This window comes from Dendropsophus ebraccatus, chromosome 2, assembly GCF_027789765.1.
Source record: "Dendropsophus ebraccatus isolate aDenEbr1 chromosome 2, aDenEbr1.pat, whole genome shotgun sequence".
Lineage (NCBI taxonomy): Eukaryota > Metazoa > Chordata > Amphibia > Anura > Hylidae > Dendropsophus > Dendropsophus ebraccatus.
In genome coordinates, this window is record NC_091455.1 from 116,903,572 (window position 1) to 116,931,057 (window position 27,486).

At 43.3% G+C, this 27,486-nt stretch overlaps 1 protein-coding gene across 3 annotated transcripts in view; it reads left to right on the top strand.

Moving 5' to 3' along the window:
* The window catches only part of GABBR2 (gamma-aminobutyric acid type B receptor subunit 2), a 505,458-nt gene that overhangs the window by 250,613 nt on the left and 227,359 nt on the right, over window positions 1-27,486 (top strand). For all 3 annotated transcript variants that reach the window (XM_069958150.1, XM_069958151.1, XM_069958152.1), the window contains exons 5-7: window positions 17,125-17,190; window positions 20,227-20,415; window positions 24,802-25,038. In XM_069958150.1, the coding sequence (XP_069814251.1) occupies window positions 17,125-17,190; window positions 20,227-20,415; window positions 24,802-25,038 (492 nt within the window). The remainder of the gene's footprint in view (window positions 1-17,124; window positions 17,191-20,226; window positions 20,416-24,801; window positions 25,039-27,486) is intronic.

The following is a 27,486-nucleotide window of genomic DNA, read 5'->3' on the forward strand; positions in this document are numbered from 1 at the left end:
AGGGGGTGTCCAGTCTCTCTGACAGCATTCTGGGCCTAAGCCACTTGGAGGGGGCTCTGGAAAGCTTAGCTGTCTCTCTGGGACAGCTGCATGCTGTATGACTTAACAGCCTCAGTGGAACTGCTGCAGGCTCAGTGTGACTTCATGGCCTCTCTGAGACTACTGTACACTCAGTATGGCTTGATAGGCTTGGTGGAACTGCTGCATGCTCAGCCTTGACAGCCTCTTTGGGACTACTACACACTCAGTATGGCTTGATGGCCTCTGTTGGACTGCTGCTTGCTAAGGCAGGCTTGACGTCCTCTTTGGAACAGCTGCACGCTTAGTATGGCTTGACAGCCTCTTTGGGACTTCTACACTCCAGTCACTTACTTGAGTATCTGGGCCCAATACAGCTTCCCATTGGTGGAATGTGGGGGACTGGCTCCTCATCCTAGCCGGACTCGATAACCTCTTAGTAGCTATGTGGTGGTGTTAAGGAGGCAATTGTCATGACACCATGTCTTCTTCCTCCTCTGGCCACCCAATAAGGAATTGTGGATGTCGGGGCTCCTTATCCTTCTGGCTACTTCCAAATCCCTGCTGAATAAATAGATTTTGTATGTGATTTTTGCTGCAAAACTGCCCCAATAGTCCCACTACTGTAGCTGTCATAGTTTAGCTATTTTAGTGTCATTCATTTAAAGTTTGGTTTGGTCAAACAAAAATTTTAAACAAATTTTGAAAAAGTACACTCATCTCTATAGAGCAGTTATTAGTGATTACATCTGTGCACCCAGGATCTAGGCTGCCCGAACACTGGAGTAGAAGAGTGCCGCACACTCACCCACACTCAATCCTGGCAGCAGGGAGAGGAGATACAGTAAGATCAGGATGCGAATACAGGGGTGCTCGTATTAGTAAATTTAGCTGGTTTACCAAGTTACAGCTTTTAAAAGCTTGTCTTGCAAAACACTTTCTGAATTAGATATTGATACTGTCAAGAAAAAGATGCTAAATAGAGATGAGCGAACCTGGAGCATGCTCGAGTCGATCCGAACCCGAACTTTCGGCATTTGTTTAGCGGTGGCTGCTGAACTTGGATAAAGCCCTAAGGCTATGTGGAAATCATGGATATAGTCATTGGCTGTATCCATGTTTTCCAGACAACCTTAGAGCTTTATCCAAGTTCAGCAGCCCCCGCTAATCAAATACTGAACGTTCGGGTTCAGATCGACTCGAACCCGAACCCGGTTCGCTTATCTCTAATGCTAAATAATGTCCGTACCAAAAGTGCAGGAGTCTGGAACGCTTTGTAGAACAGAATAGTCTACCTGCAACTGTGACAATGTACATTTACTGTAATATAATTAAAATTCACATTCAGTACAAGGCAGGATGATAACTATGTTTTAATGACTAGGCTCTCTAGGAGTAGGTATAAAGTATTGGTTGAGAAATGGGTGATACTCTGATGTCAGACAGTATGATTAATGTAGTTTAATTTAAAAAAAAAATGGAGTATACAGTAAAGCAAAGTTCAGCTTTATATGCATCTATAATCGGATATTATATGAGTTTACTTAGTTGAATTTATTTTACATGAACTGTACAATTTTTTATGAATTTCTTTTTTTATGAACTTCTTTTTATGAATTATTAGATACTATTTTATGAATTACTGTGTTAGATATTGTTTCATTTTAGGTAGATTTTATGTCCTCCCTTATAAGTAAATATCTACTGTATACTAAAAACTTTTATTAAACTACATTAATCATGCTATCTGTCTGACATCAGAGTATCACACATTTCTCAACCAATACTTTATACCTACTCCTAAAGAGCCTACTCATTAAAACATATTCTTTCTTGTTTTTGGTAGTGCACTTGGAGTTTGGTTTTAGCCCATATATTGGTGGGGTGCAGCAGACTTTCACACTTCCTTTAGGATGAAAACTAATTGGACAGTTCCAGAAAAAAAAATAACATACAATACATAGCCATTGATAGTTTCGCTATTATTTGCTTCAAGCTAAATTCATTGGAAAGAGAGCACAGCATGGGTGGACCTAAAAATAGATGGCTAAATAGATCACCTAAGGACTGCATTGTCAGTAGCCATAGTGCACTATTGCAAAATGTCAGAGAATTCAAAATAGAACAAAACTATAGTTCTACAGACATATTCATCCGCCCACAGGGAGATAACTATATCTTACACCAAGTTGGTAGACACATTACACTGCATAGAGTTGTAGTACCACAAGGCCCAGCGTGCAAATGATTAAAGCCTGCTTGTACTAACCTGCTATCTTAGAAGTTCAGATATCTTAGTCCAAGTAAGTAGTACTTGCTCCAAGTGGTCTATGCAGCAGGTCTTCTACACTGGACTTCTAGATCTGGACTTGTGTAATAGCAGGTTAGTTCAAGCAGTCTTTATTACGCTTGGCCTTGTGGTACTACAACTCTATGCAGTGTAATGTGTCTACCAACTTGGTGTAAGGTATAGTTATCTCCCTGTGGGCGAAGGAATATGTATAACAATATAGAGAACATCAGCAATGGGCATATGGTGCAAACTTTTGGATATTGATATCATCATAGTGCCTAATGGTTCAGTGATCCCCTAAGGCTTGCTGAGCCTTGTAGTTTGATTTTTGTCTCAATATTTTTTATGATTGCGGCAGGGTACACTATATTAATTACCTGTATAAGATAGACAGACCAGAGGGATTCATGAGATAGATAGATAGATAGATAGGAGATAGATGGATAGATAGTGAAAAGTCCACAGCACGCCAGCTCAGGTGTTACAAAATGTGGTTTATTCCAATAAAGGAGTGTACAAAACAGGAGAGGCGATGTTTCGGTTTTCTCACAAAACCATTTTTATTGGAATAAACCACATTTTGTACCACCTAAGCTTGTGTGCTGTGGACTTTTTGCTATCTACCTAAGGAATCCCTAGCCAGGGACTTAACCCTTCTAGCACCCGCCACATGAACTTTGGATGTTCAGCTTTTTATTTTGTTTTGATAGATAGATAGATAGATAGATAGATAGATAGATAGATAGTAGATCATGAGACAGCCTCAGTACACACAGATATTGGATAACGTACTGGGTATTCCTCTATGTTGCACTGTGTTAGTGGAAACCACTGAGTATATACACAGTATAGGGAGTAATATGTCCCCATCAGAGCTTCCCATAGCACACAGTGAAGCAAGCAGTTGGAGCCGCTCGCTTCACTGTGTGAACTGACAGGTCCTTCTGCGGGTGGAATTCATTGAATTCTATCCGCAAATAATGGACCTGTTAGTTGTTTGCGGCGCTTCACAGATCCCGGCCGGAGCGTATGCGATGTGTGTACGCTCCGTCCGGGATCCCATAGCAAATAATGCTATGTTCCACCCCTTACACAGTGTGAACCAAGCCTATGCTTGTAATATACATGCAAATATTTTATTTAGAAGAATTAACATCAAGAAAACAGGGCTTCCTGAGAACGAGGATTGATGTCAGCTGAGGACAGTGGTGTTTTATTATAAAATGCTTTCAAATATTTATTCAGTTCTCACCAAATGTGTTTTAATGATAGAACCTCGTCTCATCTTCAAAGCTTTTTCGTTTTTTCTCTCTTGTGTTTGCATGATAATTATAATGCCATCATTAGTCAAGACAATAAACATAGGATATGATGTGCTTGTTTTCAGGACTGAAATGTAGAATTCATAGAAAAATAATACACTAAATTGCATGTAAAATACATTTGAGATATTTGAAAGTGTTTTTTTGTACAAAAATTATACTATCTAATGAATATGTATCCTGTTTGTCAAAACTAAAGGTCACTTAAGAAGGCAGAGCTCATCAAAAGTGTAAGCATGTGTCAAATCCATTTGGCACATTAATGAGTGCAGAGATGCAGGCACCTGGGGGGTTAACTGCATCCTATGGACCAGTATAAGAAATGGCACATGATTGTTTAGGGTACTTTTACAGATTTATGACTGGGGCCCAATAGCCTCTGTATCCTTCCTCAATTTTGTAGACCAATTCTGCATATTATAATTTATTGTATTAGTAATGTAGGTTTAAAGGCTACTGGTGAGCTGTCCTACCCTGGGTGTTCCTAGTCTAGGCACCTGTCACAAAAGCCTTGTACTTTAGAGTAGCATGGTGATGAAGGTGTATGTAAGTTTCACCACTAGATGTCACTATGTATCATTCTGTATGTATTGCACAGCTTTAGTCACTATAGGGTTACTGTCTTATGTGGTTCTGTGCACAAATGAGAGATGCTCTTTTCTTCCTACCTATCTCTATTCTCTTTTCTTGGCACACTTCTCTTTTCCACCACTCACAGGGACTTTTACACACACAGACCCTGTAGGAAGTCATCACATGGGGAGAGGAAGTGTAGCATCACTTAGTTCCCTCCTGATTCCCTCCAGGCATCCCTTCTGTACTTAGCCAGGTTTTGGCTATGCCAGGTTCCTTGTCCGGGACAGACCAGCTGCGGTAGTGGACAGACACGTATGGAGAACACAGAGACTTTCTATCTAAAAGCTACACTTACAGACAAGATGTAGTGCTAAACAGCTGAGGGGGACAAGTCAGAGAACACCCCAACCCAACCCGATTAGCTCTCTTAAAAGAGCAGGGTGGTATCCTAGACAGAGGAACTGACCCGGATAGAGCAAAGCAGTCGTATCTAATTCCTATGTACTCTATCTCGCAGCACAGGTGACACCAGGACATGCTTGGACACTTCGCTCAACTCAGGTAACCCGGACTGGGGCTTGTGTCACCCTTGTAGGACGGGCAACCCACAGTTCAGAAGGTGGTTTAGCGACACTCAGGTCAACACACGGCACAAGTATTCTTCTTCTTTCAAGGATCTTCCAAGTATTTCTTCTCACAAGTTCCGGCAGAGCACATTACTAAATTGGGTTGGGGCTCTCCTGACAAACTCCTCTCCACTTCTCTGAACTCTCCTATTCTACCACAGCACATCAACATCTCTCAGCACAGATTCAGTGAACTGAAGCCTGTACCTCAGAAGCCACTCATTACCTTCTTATTTTATATTGCAAGAGATTTTCAGTAAAGATTAGTTTATTTATTCTACTGGGACTCAGTGATAATTGCACCAGCACCTATACACACAGGCTACACCGTCCTTTGGTCATTTTTCCCTTTTTGTGGGTGGTGGCACCGACAGTCCGGGTGGGTAATCTCCCCACTCTGGACCACCGTGATAAGAGACCAAGGGACCCGTCACAGCCCAGCAGGTCACCGACCATTGGGGATCAATATAACCAGCCACAAAAACTAAAAGCAGGCATACCATCAAACCTGTGTGCAGAGTTAGTACTGCTGTCACAGCTACATCCTAACTGGCTGAGCTGTTTTAGCTGGCTGAGCAGTTTCAACCACTGACATAACATCATCCTGGCAGTTTAGCACCAGATCACCCGGTAGCACACACCACACTGGACATCTTTTGAAAAGCTGTTTTTAAATCCTACTTTCTACTGTACATTTTATGGTGACACACATTTCTGCACGTCTTCATTAAAAAAAATGCTTACTCTGTACAGCCTGTACAATGTGCTTTATGAGCTCTGTTTTCTCTCTGGCCAAGATTTATCAATCTGAGGGGGGAAAAACTGTTTGGTGTTGATGAAACACAGTGAACCTACACCAGCAGATGACATGGCTCCCCAAACCATCACTGATTGTGGATACTTCACACTAGACCTCAAGCAGCTTGGATTGTGTGCCCCTCCACTCTTCCTCCAGACTCTGGGACCTTGATTTCCAAATGAAATGCAAAATTTCCTTTCATCTGAGATCAGCACCTTGGACCACTGATCAACAGTCCAGTTCTTTTAGCCCATGCAGCACTTTTAGCCCATGTCCTGCAGACAACTGTATGTGGTTGTTTCTGAAGCACTGACTCCAGCAGCAGTCCACTCTTTGTGAATCTCTCCCAAATTTTTGAATGGCATTTTCTTTACAATCCTATTAAGACTGCGGTTCTCCCGGTTGCTTGTGCACCTTTTTCTACAACACTTTTTCCTTCCACTCAACTATCCATTAATATGCTTTGATACAAAATTCTGAGAACAGCCAGCTTCTTTAGCAATGAACTTTTGAAGGCTTACCCTCCTTGTGGAGTGTGTGAACGACTACGTTCTGGACATCTGTCAAGTCAGCAGTCTTCCCCATGATTGTGTTGCATACTGAACCAGACTAAGGGACCTTTTATAACACTTAGGAAGCCACTGCAGGTGTTTTGGGTTAATTATTCAAATTTTATGAAATACTGACTTTTGGGTTTTCTTGGCTGTCATTCATAATCATCAACTTTAACACAAACGCAAAAGTTCACTCTGTATGTAATGACTCTATAAAATATATGAGGTCACTTTTTGAATTGAATTACTGAAAAAAATAACTTTTTGTTGATATTCTAATTTATTGCAAACCACTGTTTAAAGATTTACAACTGAAATATTTCATTGAAAAAAATTTTTTTGAGGCAATATATACAACTCCCCCTGTTGTATACAAAAACAGATATTTGAAATAGAAAATACTGGTCTAATTTTTTTTAAAACTAATGAGGTTCTTAGCAAACCATTTGATCAAATAGAGTGTCCCATGTCACCATGATTGCTTAAATCCTCCTTATTTTCAAAGTAATTTTAGAGCAGTTTTTCTTTTTCAAATAACTATATCATGTATACAACTGGAGGAGTATATACGGTTAGCATCTTTCTATTTTGCCTATATGTTAACTTTTTTTTAACCCCTTTACGCCAGCAATACATAGATATACTTTCCTGCTGCACATACCAAGTGACACTGACACTGAAGGGGTTTGATGTGTGTGGGACCGCTGCAGTGAGAGCAGTCCCGCACATATCAGTCAACCTCTCAAAGAAAAAAAGCCTATGCACAAAAAATGGTAGCACATCACTAAAATCTTTATTATAACACTGACATAGATACAAAAATACCACATAAATATATGAATGTACTGGAGTGGTAAAATGAGGGAGACAACACCCCAAATACTGCTCTACATTAAAAACACTAAAATGTCACCATAAGTCCTGCTGGCGTTCCAGCCGGGACTAATCTACCACTCTGACTCTGGACTGTATGTACAATAACAAAAATCCAACATCTCTACCTAGACAGAGACCCAGTAAAACAAAATATAACCACAAATGATGGAGAATAGAAAAAAATAAGAAAAGATCACCATATGCAGTCCAACAGAATGAGAGTCAGATGGAATAAGAAATCCCCCTTTTCACGCATTCCGCCGTCTAGCGGCTTTCTCAGGGATGTGGGCAGTAAGGTGAGGGGCAAAATATATATACCTATACAACAATTACAGCAATTACAGATAAGATGAAAAATCATACCATGTGCAGGATAATCGAGTGTCTTAAACATGTCCACTGCCATCTTGGAAGAGCTGCACATGTGCAGTAACATCAAGAAGCTGCCACTGGAGGCAGAAGTGTATGGGCTTCAAAAATATGGCTGCCGCATATATGACTACAAAAGTGACTGAAAAGCCGGCGCCATTTTGGAATAGTCACACATGTGCAGTAGCATTGAAAGGGGTTATCCAGCATTACAAAAACATGGCCACTTTTCCCCCTACTGCTCCATTTACTTCAATGGAACTAAGTTTCAAAACCCCACCCAAACTGGAGAGAACAGTAGGGGGAAAGTGGCCATGTTTTTGTATCGCTAGATAACGCCTTGAAAGACATTGTCACTAGGTAAAAGTAACCAGACTACAAGAATATGGCAGCCGCATGTATGACTACAAAAGCGACTGAGAAGCCGGCGCCATTTTGGAGTAGTCAGGCATGTGCAGTAGCATTGGAAGACATTGTCACTAGAGGTAAAAGTAACCAGACTACAAGAATATGGCAATCACTATATATGTATAAAGAAGCTGGCGCCATTTTGGGGTAGTCACACATGTGCAGTAGCATTAGAAGACATTGTCACTAGAGGTAAAAGTTACCAGACTACAAAAGTATTGCAGCCGCATATATGACTACAAAAGCGACTGAGAAGCCAGCGCCATTTTGGAGTAGTCACGCATGTGCAGTAGCATTGGAAGACATTGTCACTAGAGGTAAAAGTAACCAGACTACAAGAATATGGCAATCACCATATATGTATATAGAGAAATCTCACTCAGACAGCAGCACAATGACTACCAATCTCATTCAGTGTGACACTGTATAGGGACCCTGGATCGTATGCCTAACTATGTGAGCTGCAAACTCATAACTGTCCATATGTATGTGAAGCAGACCTCTCCATACAGACCAAGATACGTTGTGGCATCAATGCCGCTAGATGTAGTATACTTGTACAGGCCAACATGAAATGGCCATCAGTATCAGTATAGTACAAATAGCACATTCAAAGAGTGAATACATAAACAGTTGCTAACTAGAGTCGGCAGTATATGTAAATGATCTAACACATGCGCAATAACAATGATGAACATTTGTATAAATGTATATAAAGTATCGTCGGCAATATTAATAAACAATCTGGCGCATGCGCAGCGGCGTAGTAGTAAAGTATATCTAAATAGGAAACAAGTAAGATCGTGATGCCGTTCATATTCAATAGAAACATATATAGGGCGAAGACAAGATTACGGATCATCTCTTGTCCAGAATGATTAGGTACGTCATATTACTATGTTGCTATAGTACCAATCGTATTTCAATGTAGTCCCTTGACATAATTAGATGCGATGGATTGCTGATTTGCTATATCACACACAACATAATTAGATGCGACAAATTACTCTAGTGACAATGTCTTCTAATGCTACTGCACATGCGTGACTACCCCAAAATGGCGCCGGCTTCTCTATACATATAAAGTGATTGCCATATTCTTGTAGTCTGGTTATTTTTACCTCTAGTGACAATGTCTTCCAATGCTACTGCATATGCGTGACTACTCCAAAATGACGCCGGCTTCTCAGTCGCTTTTGTAGTCATATATGCAGCTGCCATATTCTTGTAGTCTGGTTACTTTTACCTCTAGTGACAATGTCTTCCAATGCTACTGCACATGCGTGACTACTCCAAAATGGCACCGGCTTTTCAGTCGCTTTTGTAGTCATATATGCGGCTGCCATATTCTTGAAGCCCATACACTTCTGCCTCTAGTGGCAGCTTCTTGATGTTACTGATGCCACAGCTGCATCCCATTAACCCCTTAAGCACCACACTCTATAGCGATCGCAGCGTTTAAGGTACTCAATGACAGAACAAGCATCTCTCACTGAGTGATCGGGTCACATGGCTGCAGGGGTCCCGATCACATGTACCGACAGGCCGGGGTAAGCCTCTTACCTCTTTCCTGTCGGTTCGGCGTTCTATGCATCGAGTCTGCTCTCAGGCAGGTTCTACGCATTGATCGCCGATAACACTGATCTGTGCTATGCTATGGAATCTAATGACTGCATGTTTTACAGTGGAAAAAAAGTGGAAAAAAAAATTAGTGTATTAAAAAAAACCTTATACCCCCCCAATAAAAGTTTAATATACCCCATTTTCCCATTATAAAAATAAACATATTTAAAAAAATAAAACAAACGAAAAAACAAAAAAAACAAACACCAGGATTGCTGATTTTTAAAAAATATATTAGAAAAAAAATTATAAAAAGCAAAAATTTTGATATTAATAAAAACTAGAGATAATGGAGCAAACATTGTGTTACGCCCGGAGTAGTGGATCCACTGGACCGGCACCAGCGATGGCACAAACCTCACCAGGGAGCGGAGTCTAAGGGGCCGCTGGTTTTCACCAGAGCCCGCCGCAAGGCGGGATGGACTTGCTGCGGCAGGCGACCCCCAGGTCGCTACCCCTGGCTTGGTTGCTGGTGACGGCAGGCGAGGCGTGACAGGAGCAGGTACTGACAGTGGCGTGTAAGCGTACCGCAGGTGACAGGCTGAACACAGGAACAGCAGAAAGACGGGAAGCAGGAACCAGGGACTAGGAGTAGGGACTGGGTAGCGGACAGGAATCAGGAACAAGGACTAGGGACCAGGTAGCGGACAGGTATCAGGAACAATAGGGAGCTGGGCCAAACGCTATGGGAAGCATGTAGAGGCTCCAACACAGGGGACAGGGCATGCTGGGATTTATAGGGAGTGATTGGGTGCAACTACCAATTAGGGGCGGACTGGCCCTTTAAATCTGAGACAGCCGGCGCGCGCGCGCCCTAGGAGGCGGGGACGCGCGCGCCGGCCGGCACAGACGGAAGGAGGAGCGGGACGAGGTGAGGCGCCCCCCGGGGCCGAACAGACAGCAGCGCCGGGTCCCTGCACCAGGACCCTGGCGGCTGCCTGAGCTGGATGGCGGTTGCGGCGGCGTCCCGGAGCACGGGACGCCGCCGCGGCCATGACAGTACCCCCCCCCCCTTTGGCCTCCCCCTCTTTCTTGCCTGCAGGAACCCCTTGATGAGATCTTTATCCAGGATGTTAGCCTCGGGTTCCCAGGACCTCTCCTCCGGACCAAATCCTCTCCAGTCCACCAGGAAGAAACGTCTCCCTCTGACAGTTTTCATGGCCAGAATATCTTTAACAACGTAGACGTCGTCTGAGACGGCTTGTGGAACAGAGAACGGAGACTGATCGGAGAACCGGTTGAGGACCACAGGCTTCAAGAGGGAGACATGGAAGGCGTTCGGAATCCGCATAGTAGGGGGCAGGCGGAGTTTGTAGGTGACAGGGTTTATGCGTTTCAGCACCGAAAAAGGACCAAGGAATCGGGGACCCAACTTGTAGCTGGGAATCTTGAGTCGAACATATTTGGCCGAGAGCCAGACTTTGTCACCTGGACGAAAATTTGTGGCAGGTCTCCTCTTCTTATCAGCCTGGTCCTTCATGCGTTCTGAGGCTTTGAGTAAGGACTGTCGAGTTTGTTCCCAGATCGACTGCAGGTCAGATAACAGCTCCTCCATGGCTGGGACCCCAGAGGATGGAGAGAGAGGCAGAGGAGGACGAGGATGATGCCCGTAGACCACATAGAAAGGAGACTTGCCTGTGGAACTCGAGTCCAGATGGTTATAGGAGAATTCCGCCCATGGAAGAAGGTCGGACCAGTTGTCTTGGCGGCTGGACACAAAATGCCGTAGGTAGTTACCCAGGATCTGATTGACTCTCTCCACTTGCCCGTTAGACTGGGGATGGTAGGCTGATGAAAAGTCCAGCTTTACTTGGAGCTGCGAGCAGAGGGCACGCCAAAACTTAGAGACAAATTGAGAGCCTCGGTCGGACACAATGTGAAGAGGAAGTCCATGCAGGCGGAAGATGTGTCGGAAGAACAACTGAGCCAGACGAGGAGCAGAGGGTAGGCCAGGAAGAGCCACGAAGTGAGCCATTTTAGAGAAGCGGTCCGTCACCACCCAAATAACAGTATTGCCTGCAGATGGTGGTAGGTCGGTGATGAAATCCATCCCAATGTGGTGCCAGGGATGGTCCGGGACTGGCAAGGGCAAAAGTAGGCCGGCAGGTCTTTGACGGGGAGACTTATTCCTGGCACAGACTGCACAGGAAGCCACAAAATCCTTGACATCCTGGAGGAGATTGGGCCACCAGTAGTGACGGGAGATCAATTGCCCAGTCTTTTGAGTTCCTGGATGCCCGGCCACCAAAGAGGAATGCCCCCACTTCAAGATGCGTCTACGGAGCGCGGGGCGCACATAAGTCTTCCCGGGGGGCAGTCTCTGCAGAGCAGAAGTAGCAACTGGTACTAGGCGGTCGGGAGGTATTATGTGACGAGGAGATTCATCTTGCCCCATGACATCGGATGCTCGGGATAATGCATCGGCCTTTAGGTTCCTCTCGGCTGGACGAAAATGGATGGTAAAGTTGAACCGAGAGAAGAAGAGAGACCACCTGGCCTGCCGGGGATTGAGGCGTTGAGCCGACTGGAGGTAGAGGAGGTTCTTGTGGTCCGTGTAGATGTTAGCGGGGTGTTTAGCCCCCTCTAGTAGATGACGCCACTCCTCCAGTGCCAACTTAATGGCCAGGAGTTCACGGTCCCCAATAGTATAGTTCCTCTCGGCAGGGGAGAAAGTCCTAGAAAAGAACCCGCAGGTTCTGGTCTTGCCTGCTGTGTCCCTTTGCGAGAGAATGGCTCCTGCGCCCACAGAAGAAGCATCGACCTCGAGAGAAAACTGCCTGGAGACATCCGGGCGGACTAGGGCAGGAGCAGAGGCAAAGGCAGACTTGAGGCTATTGAAGGCTTGTTCGGCCTCTGGAGGCCAACGTCTGGGGTCCGCCTTCTTTTTAGTGAGAGCCACGATGGGTGCGACCAGGGTAGAAAAGTGAGGGATGAATTGCCGATAATAGTTGGCGAATCCAAGGAAACGCTGGATTGCTCTAAGTCCCACAGGGCGTGGCCATTGGAGGACAGCTAAGAGCTTGGCCGGGTCCATTTGTAGACCCTGGTCGGAGACGATATAGCCAAGAAATGGAAGACTGCGCTGATGGAAAACACACTTTTCAAGCTTGGCGTATAAATGGTTGGCCCGTAGTCTTCGGAGGACCTGACGCACTTGTGCCACATGAGTCTGCTGATCCGGGGAGAAGACCAAAATGTCGTCCAAATAGACAATGACGCAGACATAGAGGAGGTCTCGGAAGATGTCGTTCACGAATTCCTGGAAGACCGCTGGAGCATTACATAGGCCGAATGGCATGACCAGGTATTCGTAGTGCCCATCTCTGGTGTTGAAAGCGGTCTTCCATTCGTCTCCTTTACGAATACGGATCAAGTTATACGCTCCCCTGAGATCCAGCTTGGAGAAGATCTTAGCTCCACGAAGACGGTCGAATAGTTCAGGAATAAGTGGAAGAGGATAGCGGTTCTTAACAGTCACCTTATTCAAGCCCCGGTAGTCTATGCATGGGCGAAGGGAACCGTCCTTCTTCTGGACAAAGAAGAATCCTGCGCCAGCGGGAGACGTGGATTTACGAATAAAGCCCTTTTGTAAGTGCTCCCGGATGTAGGAGGACATGGCTTCAGTCTCGGGCACAGAGAGAGGATATACCCGACCACGTGGAGGAGATGCCCCGGGAAGAAGGTCTATAGGGCAATCATAGACCCGATGGGGTGGTAGAGAGTCCGCCTCCTTGGCCGAGAAAACATCACCGAAATCTTGGTAGTCCTCTGGTAGACCGGCTAGAGGCTTGTCATTAGCAGGAGACCTCGTAGAGCACTTGGGTTGAGGAGATCTCAGACACCGGTTATGACAGTCCTGGCCCCAGCTGAGAACCTCCCCAGTTCTCCAGTCCAGCTTAGGGGCATGAAATTGCAGCCAAGGAAGGCCCAGCAGGATGTTAGAGGAGGAATGGCTCAACACATAGAAGGAGATCCTCTCCTGATGTAAGGCGCCCACCCGGAGGGCTAGGGGTGCCGTCTGGCAGTGCACAGTCTCGGTAAGAATCTCCCCCGTAACCGAAGAGATAGACCGGGGTTGGGCTAGCTGGATCACGGGTAGCCGCCATCTTTGGACCAAAGAAGCAGAGATGAAACTGCCAGCAGAGCCAGAGTCGATGAGGGCAGAAGTCTGGAAAACTTGCCCTGTAGGTGTCTGGATGGAGACGGGTATAGTCAATCTTGGAGAGGTGGCATTCACACCTAGGGAGGCCTCTCCCACCGGACCTAGGTGCGAGCGTTTCCCGGACGCTGAGGACATTGGGGACATCTCTGCCGGTAGTGATCTGCACCACCGCAATAGAGACAGAGATTCAGCTCCATGCGGCGGGCTCTCTCATCAGTCGTCAGGCGAGCTCGTTCCACCTGCATAGGGACTTCTGGAGGCGACTGGAGTATGGGAGCAACGGGACTCTGGAACACCGGTGCCAGCCGAGGAAGGCGACGGGGCAGGCTCAGTCGTCGTTCCTGCCGGACCTCCTCCTCTCTCTCGGAAAACCGGTTGTCGACTCTGGTAGCCAGTAGGATAAGATCGTTTAGAGAAGGAGGAAGATCGCGGGCGGAGAGTACGTCTTTCACTCGGCTGGATAGACCCTTCTTGAAGGTGGCTATTAGGGCGGCCTCATTCCAGTCCAATTCAGCTGCCAGGGTGCGGAACTGGATGGCGTAGTCACCGACAGAGGAGCTCCCTTGTGAGAGGTTGAGAAGAGCAGTCTCGGCTGAGGTGGCACGGGCAGGTTCCTCAAAGACGGAGCGAAACTCGGCCAGGAAGGCCCGGAGATTGGCAGCAACAGAATCATCACGGTCCCACAGTGGCGTGGCCCAGGCCAGAGCTCTACCCTCCAATAGGCTGATGATAAAGGCCACTTTAGAGCGCTCGGTGGGAAACTGACTACTTAATAGTTCAATATGCATTGTGCATTGAGTCAGGAATCCCCTGCACAACTTGGGATCACCTCCATATTTATTCGGGAGGGCCAATCGGAGTCCCGAATTGGTTGCAGGTGGTGGTGGGCGCTGGCCTGTAGTATGCTGCTGTAGGGCGGCAGTCAATTGCTGGATTTGCTGCGACTGCTGCTGGATCTGTTGAGCCTGTTGAGCGACCACTCTGGCGACGTCACGGAGATCAGGCACCTCGCCGGGATCCATGGTTGGAGCCTACTGTTACGCCCGGAGTAGTGGATCCACTGGACCGGCACCAGCGATGGCACAAACCTCACCAGGGAGCGGAGTCTAAGGGGCCGCTGGTTTTCACCAGAGCCCGCCGCAAGGCGGGATGGACTTGCTGCGGCAGGCGACCCCCAGGTCGCTACCCCTGGCTTGGTTGCTGGTGACGGCAGGCGAGGCGTGACAGGAGCAGGTACTGACAGTGGCGTGTAAGCGTACCGCAGGTGACAGGCTGAACACAGGAACAGTAGAAAGACGGGAAGCAGGAACCAGGGACTAGGAGTAGGGACTGGGTAGCGGACAGGAATCAGGAACAAGGACTAGGGACCAGGTAGCGGACAGGTATCAGGAACAACAGGGAGCTGGGCCAAACGCTATGGGAAGCATGTAGAGGCTCCAACACAGGGGACAGGGCATGCTGGGATTTATAGGGAGTGATTGGGTGCAACTACCAATTAGGGGCGGACTGGCCCTTTAAATCTGAGACAGCCGGCGCGCGCGCGCCCTAGGAGGCGGGGACGCGCGCGCCGGCCGGCACAGACGGAAGGAGGAGCGGGACGAGGTGAGGCGCCCCCCGGGGCCGAACAGACAGCAGCGCCGGGTCCCTGCACCAGGACCCCGGCGGCTGCCTGAGCTGGATGGCGGTTGCGGCGGCGTCCCGGAGCACGGGACGCCGCCGCGGCCATGACACATTGACACCCCAACCAGCCCTGTAAGTGGAAAAATAAAAGTGCTATGTCTCTTAGAAGGCAGAGAGGAACATTGCATTAATTTGACCCAGACTTTTGTGCACAAAGGGCTCGGTCTTGAAGGGGTTAAACAGAATCAATCACTTTAAAGAAAATCTGTCCCATAAAAAAGCTATGGTATATCAGTACACCCTTTAAAGGGGTATTCCACTCAAACATAACTTTTCATTTGTTGCTGTTGCATGGTGAGACTAGCAATTACTTCCATGCTTATTATTATACTTATTACCTCTCTGGTCTGGATGTCACCTCTTTGCTATCTAGGATTCCAGAGTGTCTGTCGGCCATATCTTCCTTCTTCTCTTCACGCATTCTAAAACTTAACATGGACAAAACAGAACTTATCATTTTTCCCCCATCCCGCTCTACCCTGCCGTCTAATCTGACAATCACTATCAATGGCTGCACTCTATCCCCTGTCCCCCAAGTCCGCTGCCTTAGGGTCACCTTTGATTCGGCCCTGTCTTTTTAACCGCATATTCAGGCCCTGACCACCTCCTGACGCTTTCACCTCAAAAACATTTCCAGAATCCGCTCTTCTCTCACCCCTGACTCCACCAAACTGCTGATACATGCTCTCATTATTTCCCGCTTGGACTATTGTAACATCCTCCTTGCTGGCCTTCCATCTAACTCCCTTGCTCCCCTCCAGTCTATCCTTAACTCTGCCGCCCGACTAATCCACTTTTCCTCTCGCTTTGCCTCTGCCTATCCCCTCTGCCAACCCCTTCACTGGCTACCCATTGCCCAACGTATTCAATTTAAATTATTGACCATGACGTACAAGGCCATCCACAACCTGCATACATACATCTCTGACCTGATATCCCGCTACCTTCCCGTACGCAACCTTCGATCTTCCAGCGACCTCCGTCTGCGCTCCCCCCTTGTTCGTACCTCGCACAACCGCCTCCAAGACTTTGCCGAAGCCTCCCCCATACTCTGGAACTCACTACCGCGACACATCCGGCTCTCATCCACCATCAAGTCCTTCAAAAGTAACCTGAAAACCCATCTCTTCAAACTAGGCTACAACCTATAATAATTCTGCATCACACTTTACTGGTTGCACTTTACCTCCTGTTTCTCTCCCATTACCTTACAGAATTCAGCCTAAATACATAAGAACTGGATCAGTTTGGTCAGGAGATGGATATACCGATGCAGAAGTGATTAAAAGGACATAAAGCACCTATGTTACATCACATGAGCATCACATGACTTATAATATATGCAGCTACTTTTACAAAATGTTAAAAAAATGCAAACACCTTGATCTTGAAAATGGCATCCAGAGTCTACCATCGAAATGCAGCAACATCACAGATCCAGATTTATGCTCCATCAAGTAATACACTTTGATATCTTTAGTTCCCATAAGCAATAAAGCTGCCATTTGCACATGTGACTCTACTCAATTTTGATGGGAGACCCTGTTATCGACATCATGGTGGTCTCAGCAGTTTGACCCCAGCAATTATACACTTCTATTCTGTGCATAGGGGATCAGTGTGAAAGGGGCTGTCTCAATATTAGATTTATTATAATATCCTGCTGGTGCTACAATGAAAACAAAAAATTGTTACCTGTCAAACTGCCCCTTAAAATGAAAGATATAAAAAAAATTTATAAACTTTATTTACTTAATTGTATAAAACACTCACATAAACGCAAAAACCTCAATGTATTTTTTTCTTGCATATTTCTAGGGCAACGATGTAAGAATAATCATTGGCCAGTTTGATGAGCATATGGCAGCAAAAGTCTTCTGTTGTGTAAGTATAATTTAAAATTTACAGTTAAAAATTACTGATGAGCGAACCAAACTTCACAAGAAGCTTCTCTTACCTGACACCCCCCCCCCCCCCCGCCCCTCTTTATCCTTGACACATGGTGACATTTTATCTTTGTATTTTCTTTTTTTTTTTTTTTTTTTTGGGGGGGGGGGGGGGTGATATTATTATCACATCATTTTCCACAATGGTACTTAATTTTTCATTACTCTTCATCCATGTTGTATTTAGGGTCAGTTGTTAGTGTACCTTGTCTTGGATGCAAGTAGTGTATTGATTTATGCATTTTGAGTGTATTTAACCCTGTCATGGCCTTGTGAGGCTTGTCTCCTTTTGTCTGCTTCTTTAATTTTGTGTACTCTGACTATATAAAATATTGGTTGAATGTGCAGCTCATGTGTGCATATGTTTTTTTTCTATCTTTAATCGTTATATTGATAAGCACCTTGCAGACAGATATGCTGTCTAGATATGCCCCTTTCTGCCAGTTATGTCCCCTGCAGTCACATACGTCTCTTGATGCCAGGTATGCCCTTAAAGTATGCCCTCCAGGGGCCAGATATGCCCCCTAGGCAGTTTTCCCCCTGCAGCCGAATAAGCCCCTAGCCAGATGTGTCCCCATGCAGCCAGATACCTGTTTGTTTTTACACTTACCATTTACCCTTTCAAACTGAACCACATACCCCCTGTGGTACACATACCACAGGTTGAGGAACACTGGGTTAGGGCATCTTTTGATTTTAATAGAGGGTGTTATGTATTATGTAAATCATGTGTAAGACTGTTATGTAGAAGACTGTTATGCTGGTAACGCCCCCAGTGCAGCTTAGTATTCATTAGGGTAAGTTGGTAAAGGAGTAACTGAGGGTTGAAGAACTACTGCCGGTGTACTGATCAGCTAATTAGCATAAAAGTAAAGCAAAATTTTACATAAAAGATGGTGTACCAGAGTTGCAAAATAGAGGTACCCATGTCTCTTTGCAAAGTCCTCTTATAGAGTTTATCAGCAGGTTAGGATGCCCTAACCTGCTGATAGATTAATTTTAAAGTGTAACTGTCATTTAAAATATTTTTTTGCAGAAATCAATAGTACAAGAGGTTGTTTTTTTTTTAAAAAAAAACACCTTTGCAATAGGTTTTATTAGGCAAAAAAGCTTTTATGTTATGTAGCCTCCCCCTATCTGTTCATTATCAGGCAAAGTCGTCTACATTACAGAGGAGCAAAGTGAAGACAGGTTTGCTGAGTCCATTATAACCTATGGAGGGGGTGGGGCCAAGTGGAATGAGTGAGCAAGAAGAGGAGACAAATAGCCTGTGCATTTAGGAGTCTTTTTGGCAATATAAAATGCTGGATTTACATGTAAGGCTGCTTGGTGCTGGTCTGAAAACTTGGTGAGAGAATATTGCATGATATATGCTCTGTAGGGCTGTTTTTTTTCTCCTCTCTGTGCTCACTTTTCCCCCTCAAGCACTCCCCTCTCCATAGAGCATAATGGACACAGAAATCCTGCTTCTTCTGAATTGAGGCGGAGGCTGCAAAACATCTTTTTGAGTACAGAAGGAAGCTCTTTTGCTTAAACCTGTTAGAGTTTCTTAAAATCACTTGTACTATTGATATTTATTAATATCTGGAAAGTGACATTTAACTGAAGCTTACACTTTAAGGCCATGTTCACATGGCATATAACACTGGCCGTTCTGTGACATGGTCGGGTCACAGAACAGCCGGTGTCAGAGAAGATCATCCAAGCCATTACTGCAGTACTGGACGATAATCTTCATCTCTGTTGAATTGGGATGATCTATGGGCCGTGTGTGCCCTCATCCCAATTAGCTGCACTCTCAGTTGTCTGAACTAACAGGTCTGTGCGGTCACTATTCAATGAATAGCGGTCGCAGAAAACTGACATGTCAGTTTTTCGTGCTGCCGTATGGAATCCCGGCTAGAGCATATATTATGTGTATACAGGATTCCATTCATTCAAATACACCATATGTTTAGCATAAATCACGGCCGTCGTTGCAAATTGCAACAACAGCCGTGATTTATGCTAAACATACGTTGTGTGAACATGGCCTTTTAATTATTAAATATTATTAATATTAAATAATTATTACAAACCTGATCCTCAATGTTCAATGGTATAAACACAAAAAAAATACCAAAGCCTGAAATTGCTGATTTTTGGTTACATCATGATGCAGAAAAAAAATTAAATAAAAATGATTAAAAACTCACATCTTTGCAAATGTGGTACTAAAAAAACTACAGATCAGGGTGCAGAATGTGATTCCTCACACAGCACCATAGGCGGAAATAAATTAAATTTCATTCCAGTTTTGCCCTACAAATAATTTTTTTTTCTTGCTTTGTAATATATTATCTTGTTCTCGAGCAAGGAAGTAACTGTACATCAATTTTTGCAGTGCATTACCACTCATGGACATATTGTTTCATCCTTAGATAAAACGGGTGCAGAAGATGTGTCCACGGCAGGTCCGGGCTGTTAGTGATAGCCAGGCACCCACCTCAACTATGGAGTCTCGAGCCGAGCTTGAATTGCAGCAGTTTGCCCTATAAGTGCTACGATCAGTGAGATCGCAGCACCTGTAGGGCAGAACAGAGGGAGAATCTGTTCAACATCGGGGCTGTGCAAAGTGATCACACAGCCCCAATGGTAACTATGACAACTGGACGCCTCCAGTGTCATAGCCACAGTGGCTAATCAGTAATCTCATTAGCAACGCCTATGACACCCACATTACATTGCAATACAGATAGGCATTACAATGTATTTTTCCTGTCATCACAAGGATAGGTGATGAGTGGGAATCTGACCACTGGGGCCTGCACCAATTACATGTTAGACAGGTGTATGTCCTGAAGAAGACAGCCACATACGGCTGTATTTCTAAACAGTAACAAGAACAATGTTGATGTCAAGGTGAAGCTTTAAGGTACAAAAGTTAAATTACAAGGTTTTTAACAATTATTGTATACTTTTTCATCATTTATAGGCTTATAATGAAGAAATGTATGGCAGTAAATATCAATGGGTAATCCCTGGATGGTATCAAGCACTATGGTGGCAGCAGGCCAATTCCTCCATCTGTTCAAGTAAAAATCTACTGACTGCTATGGAAGGATATGTCGGAGTGGATTTTGAACCTCTTAGCACAAAAAATATCAAGACTATATCAGGACGGGTGAGTTACTACAAAAAAATAAAAACTAAATTTGGCCCTGAATTACAAATGAAATTGAAAGATTTTTTCATAAGAAATAAAACTCCCGATGTTTGACCTCATATTGTCTGGAACTCTCACAAAGCCTACGTCAGAGACCTATTTATTAAATTCGATTCTCACCTAAAGAAATTTAGAGAGTCAAAAATCTCAAACACCCTAAAACAAATCAAAGTATTAGAATCCCAAAATAAATCTTCTCCTACACAGCAATTAGCGGAAAAACTTAAAGTAAAAAGGAATGATTTGAAGCGACTTTGTACCCACAATCTGACCCCCCCCCAAACCGCTTGTACCTTTGGATAGCTGCTTTTAATCCAAGATCTACTATACAAGAATAGGTGGGAGCTGAGGAATTATTGATTGGGATGCTGCCCATGTTCCAAAAACAGAACCATGACCAAAGAAACAGAGAAACAATAAATGGCGCACCCACAAGTAATAAATTAACAAAAATCAATCTCAATTTTATTAAAGTACATATATCAAACATCAAATGGACATACAGTTAAAAACACTTCAAAACCCAATACTGGTAAACCACCACTGTAGGACATAAAAATGTATATACATGTCCCCCCCCCACCCCACCCCCAATTGTAAATGAAAAGGGTGTGCAGTCTGAAATCCCATATCAGAGTCCTGGGTCACATATACATGTGTTAGGTTATCTTGTATTAACCATGGCTGGGATATAGTGATTTGTAATATTTTTTGTATTCAAGTATTGTTTGACACATTGTCATCTGTTAAGTTATCTTGCATCAATTATTGTTGGGATATAGTGACATAGATTTTTTTTTTGCATGCAGGTACTATTTGACACATTTTTCATCTTTTGGGGTGTTTGTGTAGGGTGTCTTATGTTTATTAATTTTGTAATTTATTATGTATTGAGATAGATTTATGTTAATTTATTATTTGTGGGTGCGTCATTTATTGTTTCTCTGTTTCTTTTGGTCATGGTTTTAATCCAAGATCTGTCCTGGAGTCCATTTGGTGATGCAGTTATTGTGCTAAAAAACTACTTTTAAAATTGCAGTCCCGTGCCCAACGGGCTTGGCCTAGATTGTGTATGCATTAGGCTGGCACAACCTCTCTGTCTCTCCTCCCCACCCTCTTCATCACTAGAAATGCTCCAGGCAGATTCCCCCTATTCCCCACCTGTGGCAGCCCGGCACATGGACTGGATCGTTAAGGCACCTGTGCAATGTTCAGACAGGAGAAAATGTTTCAGTGGCATTCCTAATGATGAAGAGGGTGGGTAGGAGGGACGGAGGGGTGGTGCAAAGTTAGGGCACAGATATTCTAAGCCACGCCCGTTGGGCACAGGACTGCAAGTTAAAAAGTTGTTTTTTAGGACAATAACTGCATCACCTGCCGAATGGATCACAGGATAGATCTTGGATTAAAAGCAGCTATCTGAAGGTACAAGTGGTTTGGGGGGGGGGGCAGATTGTGGGTACAGAGTCACTTTAAGAATATTACTACTTGACTTATATGAAAAAGCCCTGAGAAAGACTAAGGCATTATATTATGCCCAAGATAACAAGACCAGCAAACTATTGGCATCTAGAATTAAAAATATGCAATCGAAATCTAAAATTCCCTTTTTAAAAAAAAAAAAAACAACAACATCAAATTGTACTCTCCCCATGAAATAGCCAATGAATTTCAAGAATTCTTCTCCAATTTATATAACCTTAATAAACATACCACCTCTAATCCTTCATTGGAACAAGAAATTGCCACTTTTCTACAAAAATTACACCTCCCAAAAAATATTGTGTATGTGTGTATATATAATATACATATAATATACAGTAATAAAATATATATATAATATTTTATTACTGTCACAAAATGGGAAGAATATTAAAAAATATATTGTACTTTCCATAATCAATAAAGAAATTACATACAAGCAAAGCCAGTAAATTTTAGGGACATGTCAGCCCCAGAGAAGATGCTTTTTCCTGGACCTAATGCTCTCCTTAGAAAATGTTACTGTCATCATCCTTTCAACTCCCAGTTCCATCAACATGAGGTGTTCACCAGTGTTCACCACCATGAGGTTTAAATGGAACCAATTAGTAAAAAAAAAAACACACTAGGGAAATGTGCTGAAGCTTTACCCAGCACACTTCCTAGACATGTTCTTATACCCTACATCTCTGCCCAATATAATGCAAAAACTTACTTTTGTAAACTAGTGTGTTCTATGTAAATCAGCCCCAACTAGTCATCTGGGCGATGTTCTGTTCTCAAGTAGTCACTGTCCCCTGGGCGTTCCAGCACTGTAATCACTCCCCTCTATTTCATATGGCAATAAAATGTCACCTCTGGATGACCTCCCAGCAACACAGCACTTTGAATTACATCCAGAGGGGCATGATTACAGTGCCGGAACACCCAGAGGACAGTGACTACTTGAGAACGGTATAACACACACCCCTCTCACAGGCAGGTCAGGGGTTACAATTCTTTGCAAATAAACACTACACCCTCAGGTCGAAGCCCGGGGTGCAAAACCCCCTTAAGTTACAAAAACACCCCCCTAAATAGTGAACTAATCTAAAATCACATAACACTCGGTACTGTTGTCACTAATCACTATTAGAGAGTCAATGGAGTTATAAATAACTTCCTATCCTCCTTACTATAAACCAGAACAGCCTGCAGTTACTGTGCTGAAGATATTATAAGTACTGAGTATATGCTAATAAAAAACTAATAGTGCCCCCTTTCTATATGTTTCATTGCACCAGCAACCTCATCAGGAGAAAAACAGGCAACATTTTTTAAGAAAAATAACAAAATAACTAATAAGTTCTTAAAAAACAACAGTAGGAAACTTCTACTGGAGACTGTACATTTCTTTTTATATAAAGGACTGTAGCATATTCAAGTCCTGTCCTGTTCCCAAAGCAGCATCTCATCCTGGCATAGGTAAAGAGCAGTAAAGAAAATCTAATATCACACTGTACTGTAGGGAGGCGCTACAAGACAGCTGATCACTGTATGCACGTCAGTAATACTGTGGTTTCACCAGTAAAATGGCCACTTTTAATGGTAAGTCATCTAGTTATTCGCATGTGTCGCAGATCCTGACTGACTCTATAGCATTGTATGTTGAGTCTGGTCTCAGGTTACGATGGTCCAGAAAGGAACATTGTAGGTTTAAAATATTGTGACATGAGACCATTGTTGAGGGATCACTGTATTGGATGCTAACTTATATGTACAGATTTGTTAATCTCTGATTAAAAAGTTAAATGATTGTTACAGTATACCAGATCCTTTTCTTACAAACGCTAATATGCAACAAATGTTTTCTTACAAGCACTACATGAAGAAAACATTTTAAGACTATGGTCACACGTAGTATGAGACTGGCTGTTCTGTAACCCGGCCGGGTCACGGAACAGCCGGTCTCAGAAATGATCATCTTTAGTGCCGCTGAGTTCTGATGCGGGCGCATCAGTGCGCGCCCGCATCAGAACTTCCCACAGGACACAATGGAGCGTGCGGCCAGAGCAGCTCGCTCTATTGTGTGAACCGACAGGGTTTTTTACGGCCACTATTCACTGAATAGTGGCTGCAGAAAACTGAGATGTCCGTTTTCTACGGCGCCACTAGGGATTCAGCCTGCAGCACTACGTAAGTACCGCAGAAATCACGTCTGTTGTAACAATGGGGCATCAGGGGCAGCTTTTCACTGAGTGAAATTGCACGAGTGGAAAAGGAGCAGACATGAAGTACATGACATATCACAACTCCACCAGGAAGCACCTGCCCATTCAGTGTCTAAGACAGAAGATGTATGTGTATAGAAATTAAGGAGAAATTGCATTAAATCAAATAACATTTTAGAAGACATTGGGGGGCATTTATTAAGTCCTGCGTTTTCTGCGCTGGCATTAAAAATGTCCCTGCAGCTCCGACAGTACACTGATTTACGTAGAGGCGCACTGCCTCTACATAATCCCCGTGCGCACCAGTGTGTGCACCGAGGACACTCTGAGCTCTGAGCTGGTGTATGTTTCCTTATCATTTTTTGGTAAGAAAAATTATAAATTAAGCGGACCCAGAGTCTGTGCCCTGCTAGACCCCCTTAGCGCCCCCCCTCCCTCTGCGCAGCGGGCGGAAAATGGGCAGATGTGAATTTTTATTTAGTCGCATCTGCCCATTTTCTGCCGAAAAATACACCTTTTTGGGATGATAAATGTCCCCCATTGTGTATCTTGGAAAGAATAGAATATTATACCATATTCTGCATATTATACTTAAAGGACCAATATATTATATATTTGCTTCTGAATATTCCTATTATTATTCTTCATTTAGACCCCACAACAGTACGAAAAAGAGTACAATGAAAAGAGGTCAGATGTGGAGCCCAGTAAATTTCATGGTTATGCTTATGATGGAATATGGGTAATAGCCAAGACACTACACAGAGCAATGGAATATCTGAATGCTACCAATCGACATCAAAGCATTCAAGATTTTAATTATACAAACCACAAGCTTGGAAAAATTTTCCTTGATGCAATGAATGAAACAAACTTCTTTGGAGTAACGGTAAGTCATTTACATTGTATATCAAAGAAATGTAGAATGGGATTTTTATACTGATTTGTATGAGATATTTTTTTATAGAGGGCTTATGTATATGTAAGCAAACAATCAAAGATGAAACTGAGGGCTTGTGTTTTTAATTTTTTTTTATTTTTCTATATTTTTAACTAAAGGTTTTGTATAATAATTAACAAACATACCTGCTAACTGCAGGAATCATAGAATGACAAAGGCACAAGTATAATCATTTGACACAACTGTGGTGCCCTAGGCAGGGAAGAGAACAAATAATGCAAATAAGAAGCAAAAATAAAATACAAAAGGGCAGTGTTGTTCTATATGGTTAAAAGTCAGTACTAGGAAAGGGAAATATTCCTTTGTCGTTGTGTGAATGTTACCATTATAAAAATAACTTAAGTATAAGTTAAATAAGAATAAAATACAACTCCCTATATTAGCAGCGTAAGCTATGTTTTAAACCATGCTCAACAAACACTTCACCATGGCATTATAGTTATATAGATATTTGAGAGTTGGAAATTCTGTTTCTGCCATCAGGTAAATATGCTAGGATTGTGTAGGCATTGTGGTTGTAATCTATGTAATTTGGGTCTAGGAATAAAGAGCGATGTGTTCTCCAGTCTTTTAAGAATTTGGAAAGCCTACATTTACAGAGGACCAGATATCATTCCACCATGTATGTTTGGTCAATTTTGTGGGTTTGAGACTGTAGAATGGTGAATTCAGTAGATTTACAGTTATTGGCTGTTTGGCGGGTAGAAGCATCTATGAGAGAAAAGTGTTCAAATTGGTGGGCCAATACTCAAGGCCTAAATGTAATATAGCAAATTCAAAGGTTATTGACAGCTAGGATATTTTTGTGGTAGGGAGGAGGCCTATTTCCAGAATTTTGATAATGTTGGCAATCCCTGAGAATGTGTGCTATAGCCTCTTCCTAGCGACAGGTTCTGCAAAACCCGACAGAAGTAGGAGACATTTTTTTGGCAGTTTAGCAAGGGTGTAGTACTACCAGAGGGTCAGCCAATGGTAGGCTACCCAGTGATAGGTGTAGTGAGTAGACTTAAAGACTGTCCTAAAATCCAAGCACCATTGCTCTTCTGAGAAATAGTTACTGAGCTCCAATTCAAAGTAAATGTTCCCAGGTATGCTTTCTACTTTTTAACAAGTTCCTTGTTAAATTAATTTTGCCCATTTTACAAATCCTGTAAGGCTTGGTAAGAATAAACTAAATTAGATCAAATAAGAGAGCATCATTTTTCTCTAACTAAAGCATGTCTAATGCAGATGTCACATGGAATATTACATAGTGCTCTGTCAACTGTCATTCTTTTGGCATTGCAGTCACACTTTTCAGATTTGTAAAATATGAAATTTAATAGGTGTGCTGTATCCTTACAAAATTTCACATGGTAATCTCATGATATTAGCATCAGTGATGTTCTTTCTTTATGTGTTTCCCTTCATTTTATTCCTTAATCGTTCTCTGTAGGCCTACTAGTAATTAAAAATTACGCTAAAGCAAAAACAGTTATATTATGTGAGCAGATGAAAATAGGTCAAAACTGTGATCAGTTTTCTAATGGGTTAAAAGCACTAAAGTGCATTTTAAACATGCAGCTATATGTGCTACAAGTGTTTTTACAGGTCCTATATATATACTGACATGGTTCTGTGAACTAACTGATGACATGTACAAGTATACCCACACTTGCATCTGCTAACCTTGATCAAGCTATTAAAGCAATTGATGTGTTTTCATGAAACAGTTGGGGTGGAGATTTTACTTTTATCATGACAATGTAAAACTTCATGTACATGAAATTATATATGAGAATGTAAAGATAAAAAAAACATATGTAGCACGGATTGGGTTCCTTATTATATCCATTTAAAAAAAAATCTGCTAGATAAACAATCATGTTTACAAAAAAAAAATACACATAGGGGGACATTTATTAAGTCCGGCGTTTTTTACGCCGGACTTATAAATGTCCCCGCATCTCCGGCGCTACGGAGATTTATGTAGAGGCGGACTGCCTCTACATAAATCCCGTGCGCGTCGGTGCGCACAGCCGGAAACCTACGCCACCTGAAAGGTGGAGTAGGTTTTCGGCGTATCTTTGTGCAGAAAAAATGATAAATCACGCGGACTCTGAGTCCGCGCCCCCCATGATGGAAGATTCTTTTGCCAGGAAATTTTTAGCTACGGTTAAATGTTTTAACATAAAGCCTCATTGGGATTTTGGTCTGCATGTGCTGGTGTGTTTTGTCTGTCTATATGTAGTAAGCGTAGAATATAATGTCAGTATTCTTCATTCAGTATGTTTGTATTGATATCCTGAGTATTGGTGAAGTTTTCATATACATGTTGTAAATTAGTTTTAGTATGCAGCACATTCCACATTCAGTGGTTCTAGGCAATAATATGGG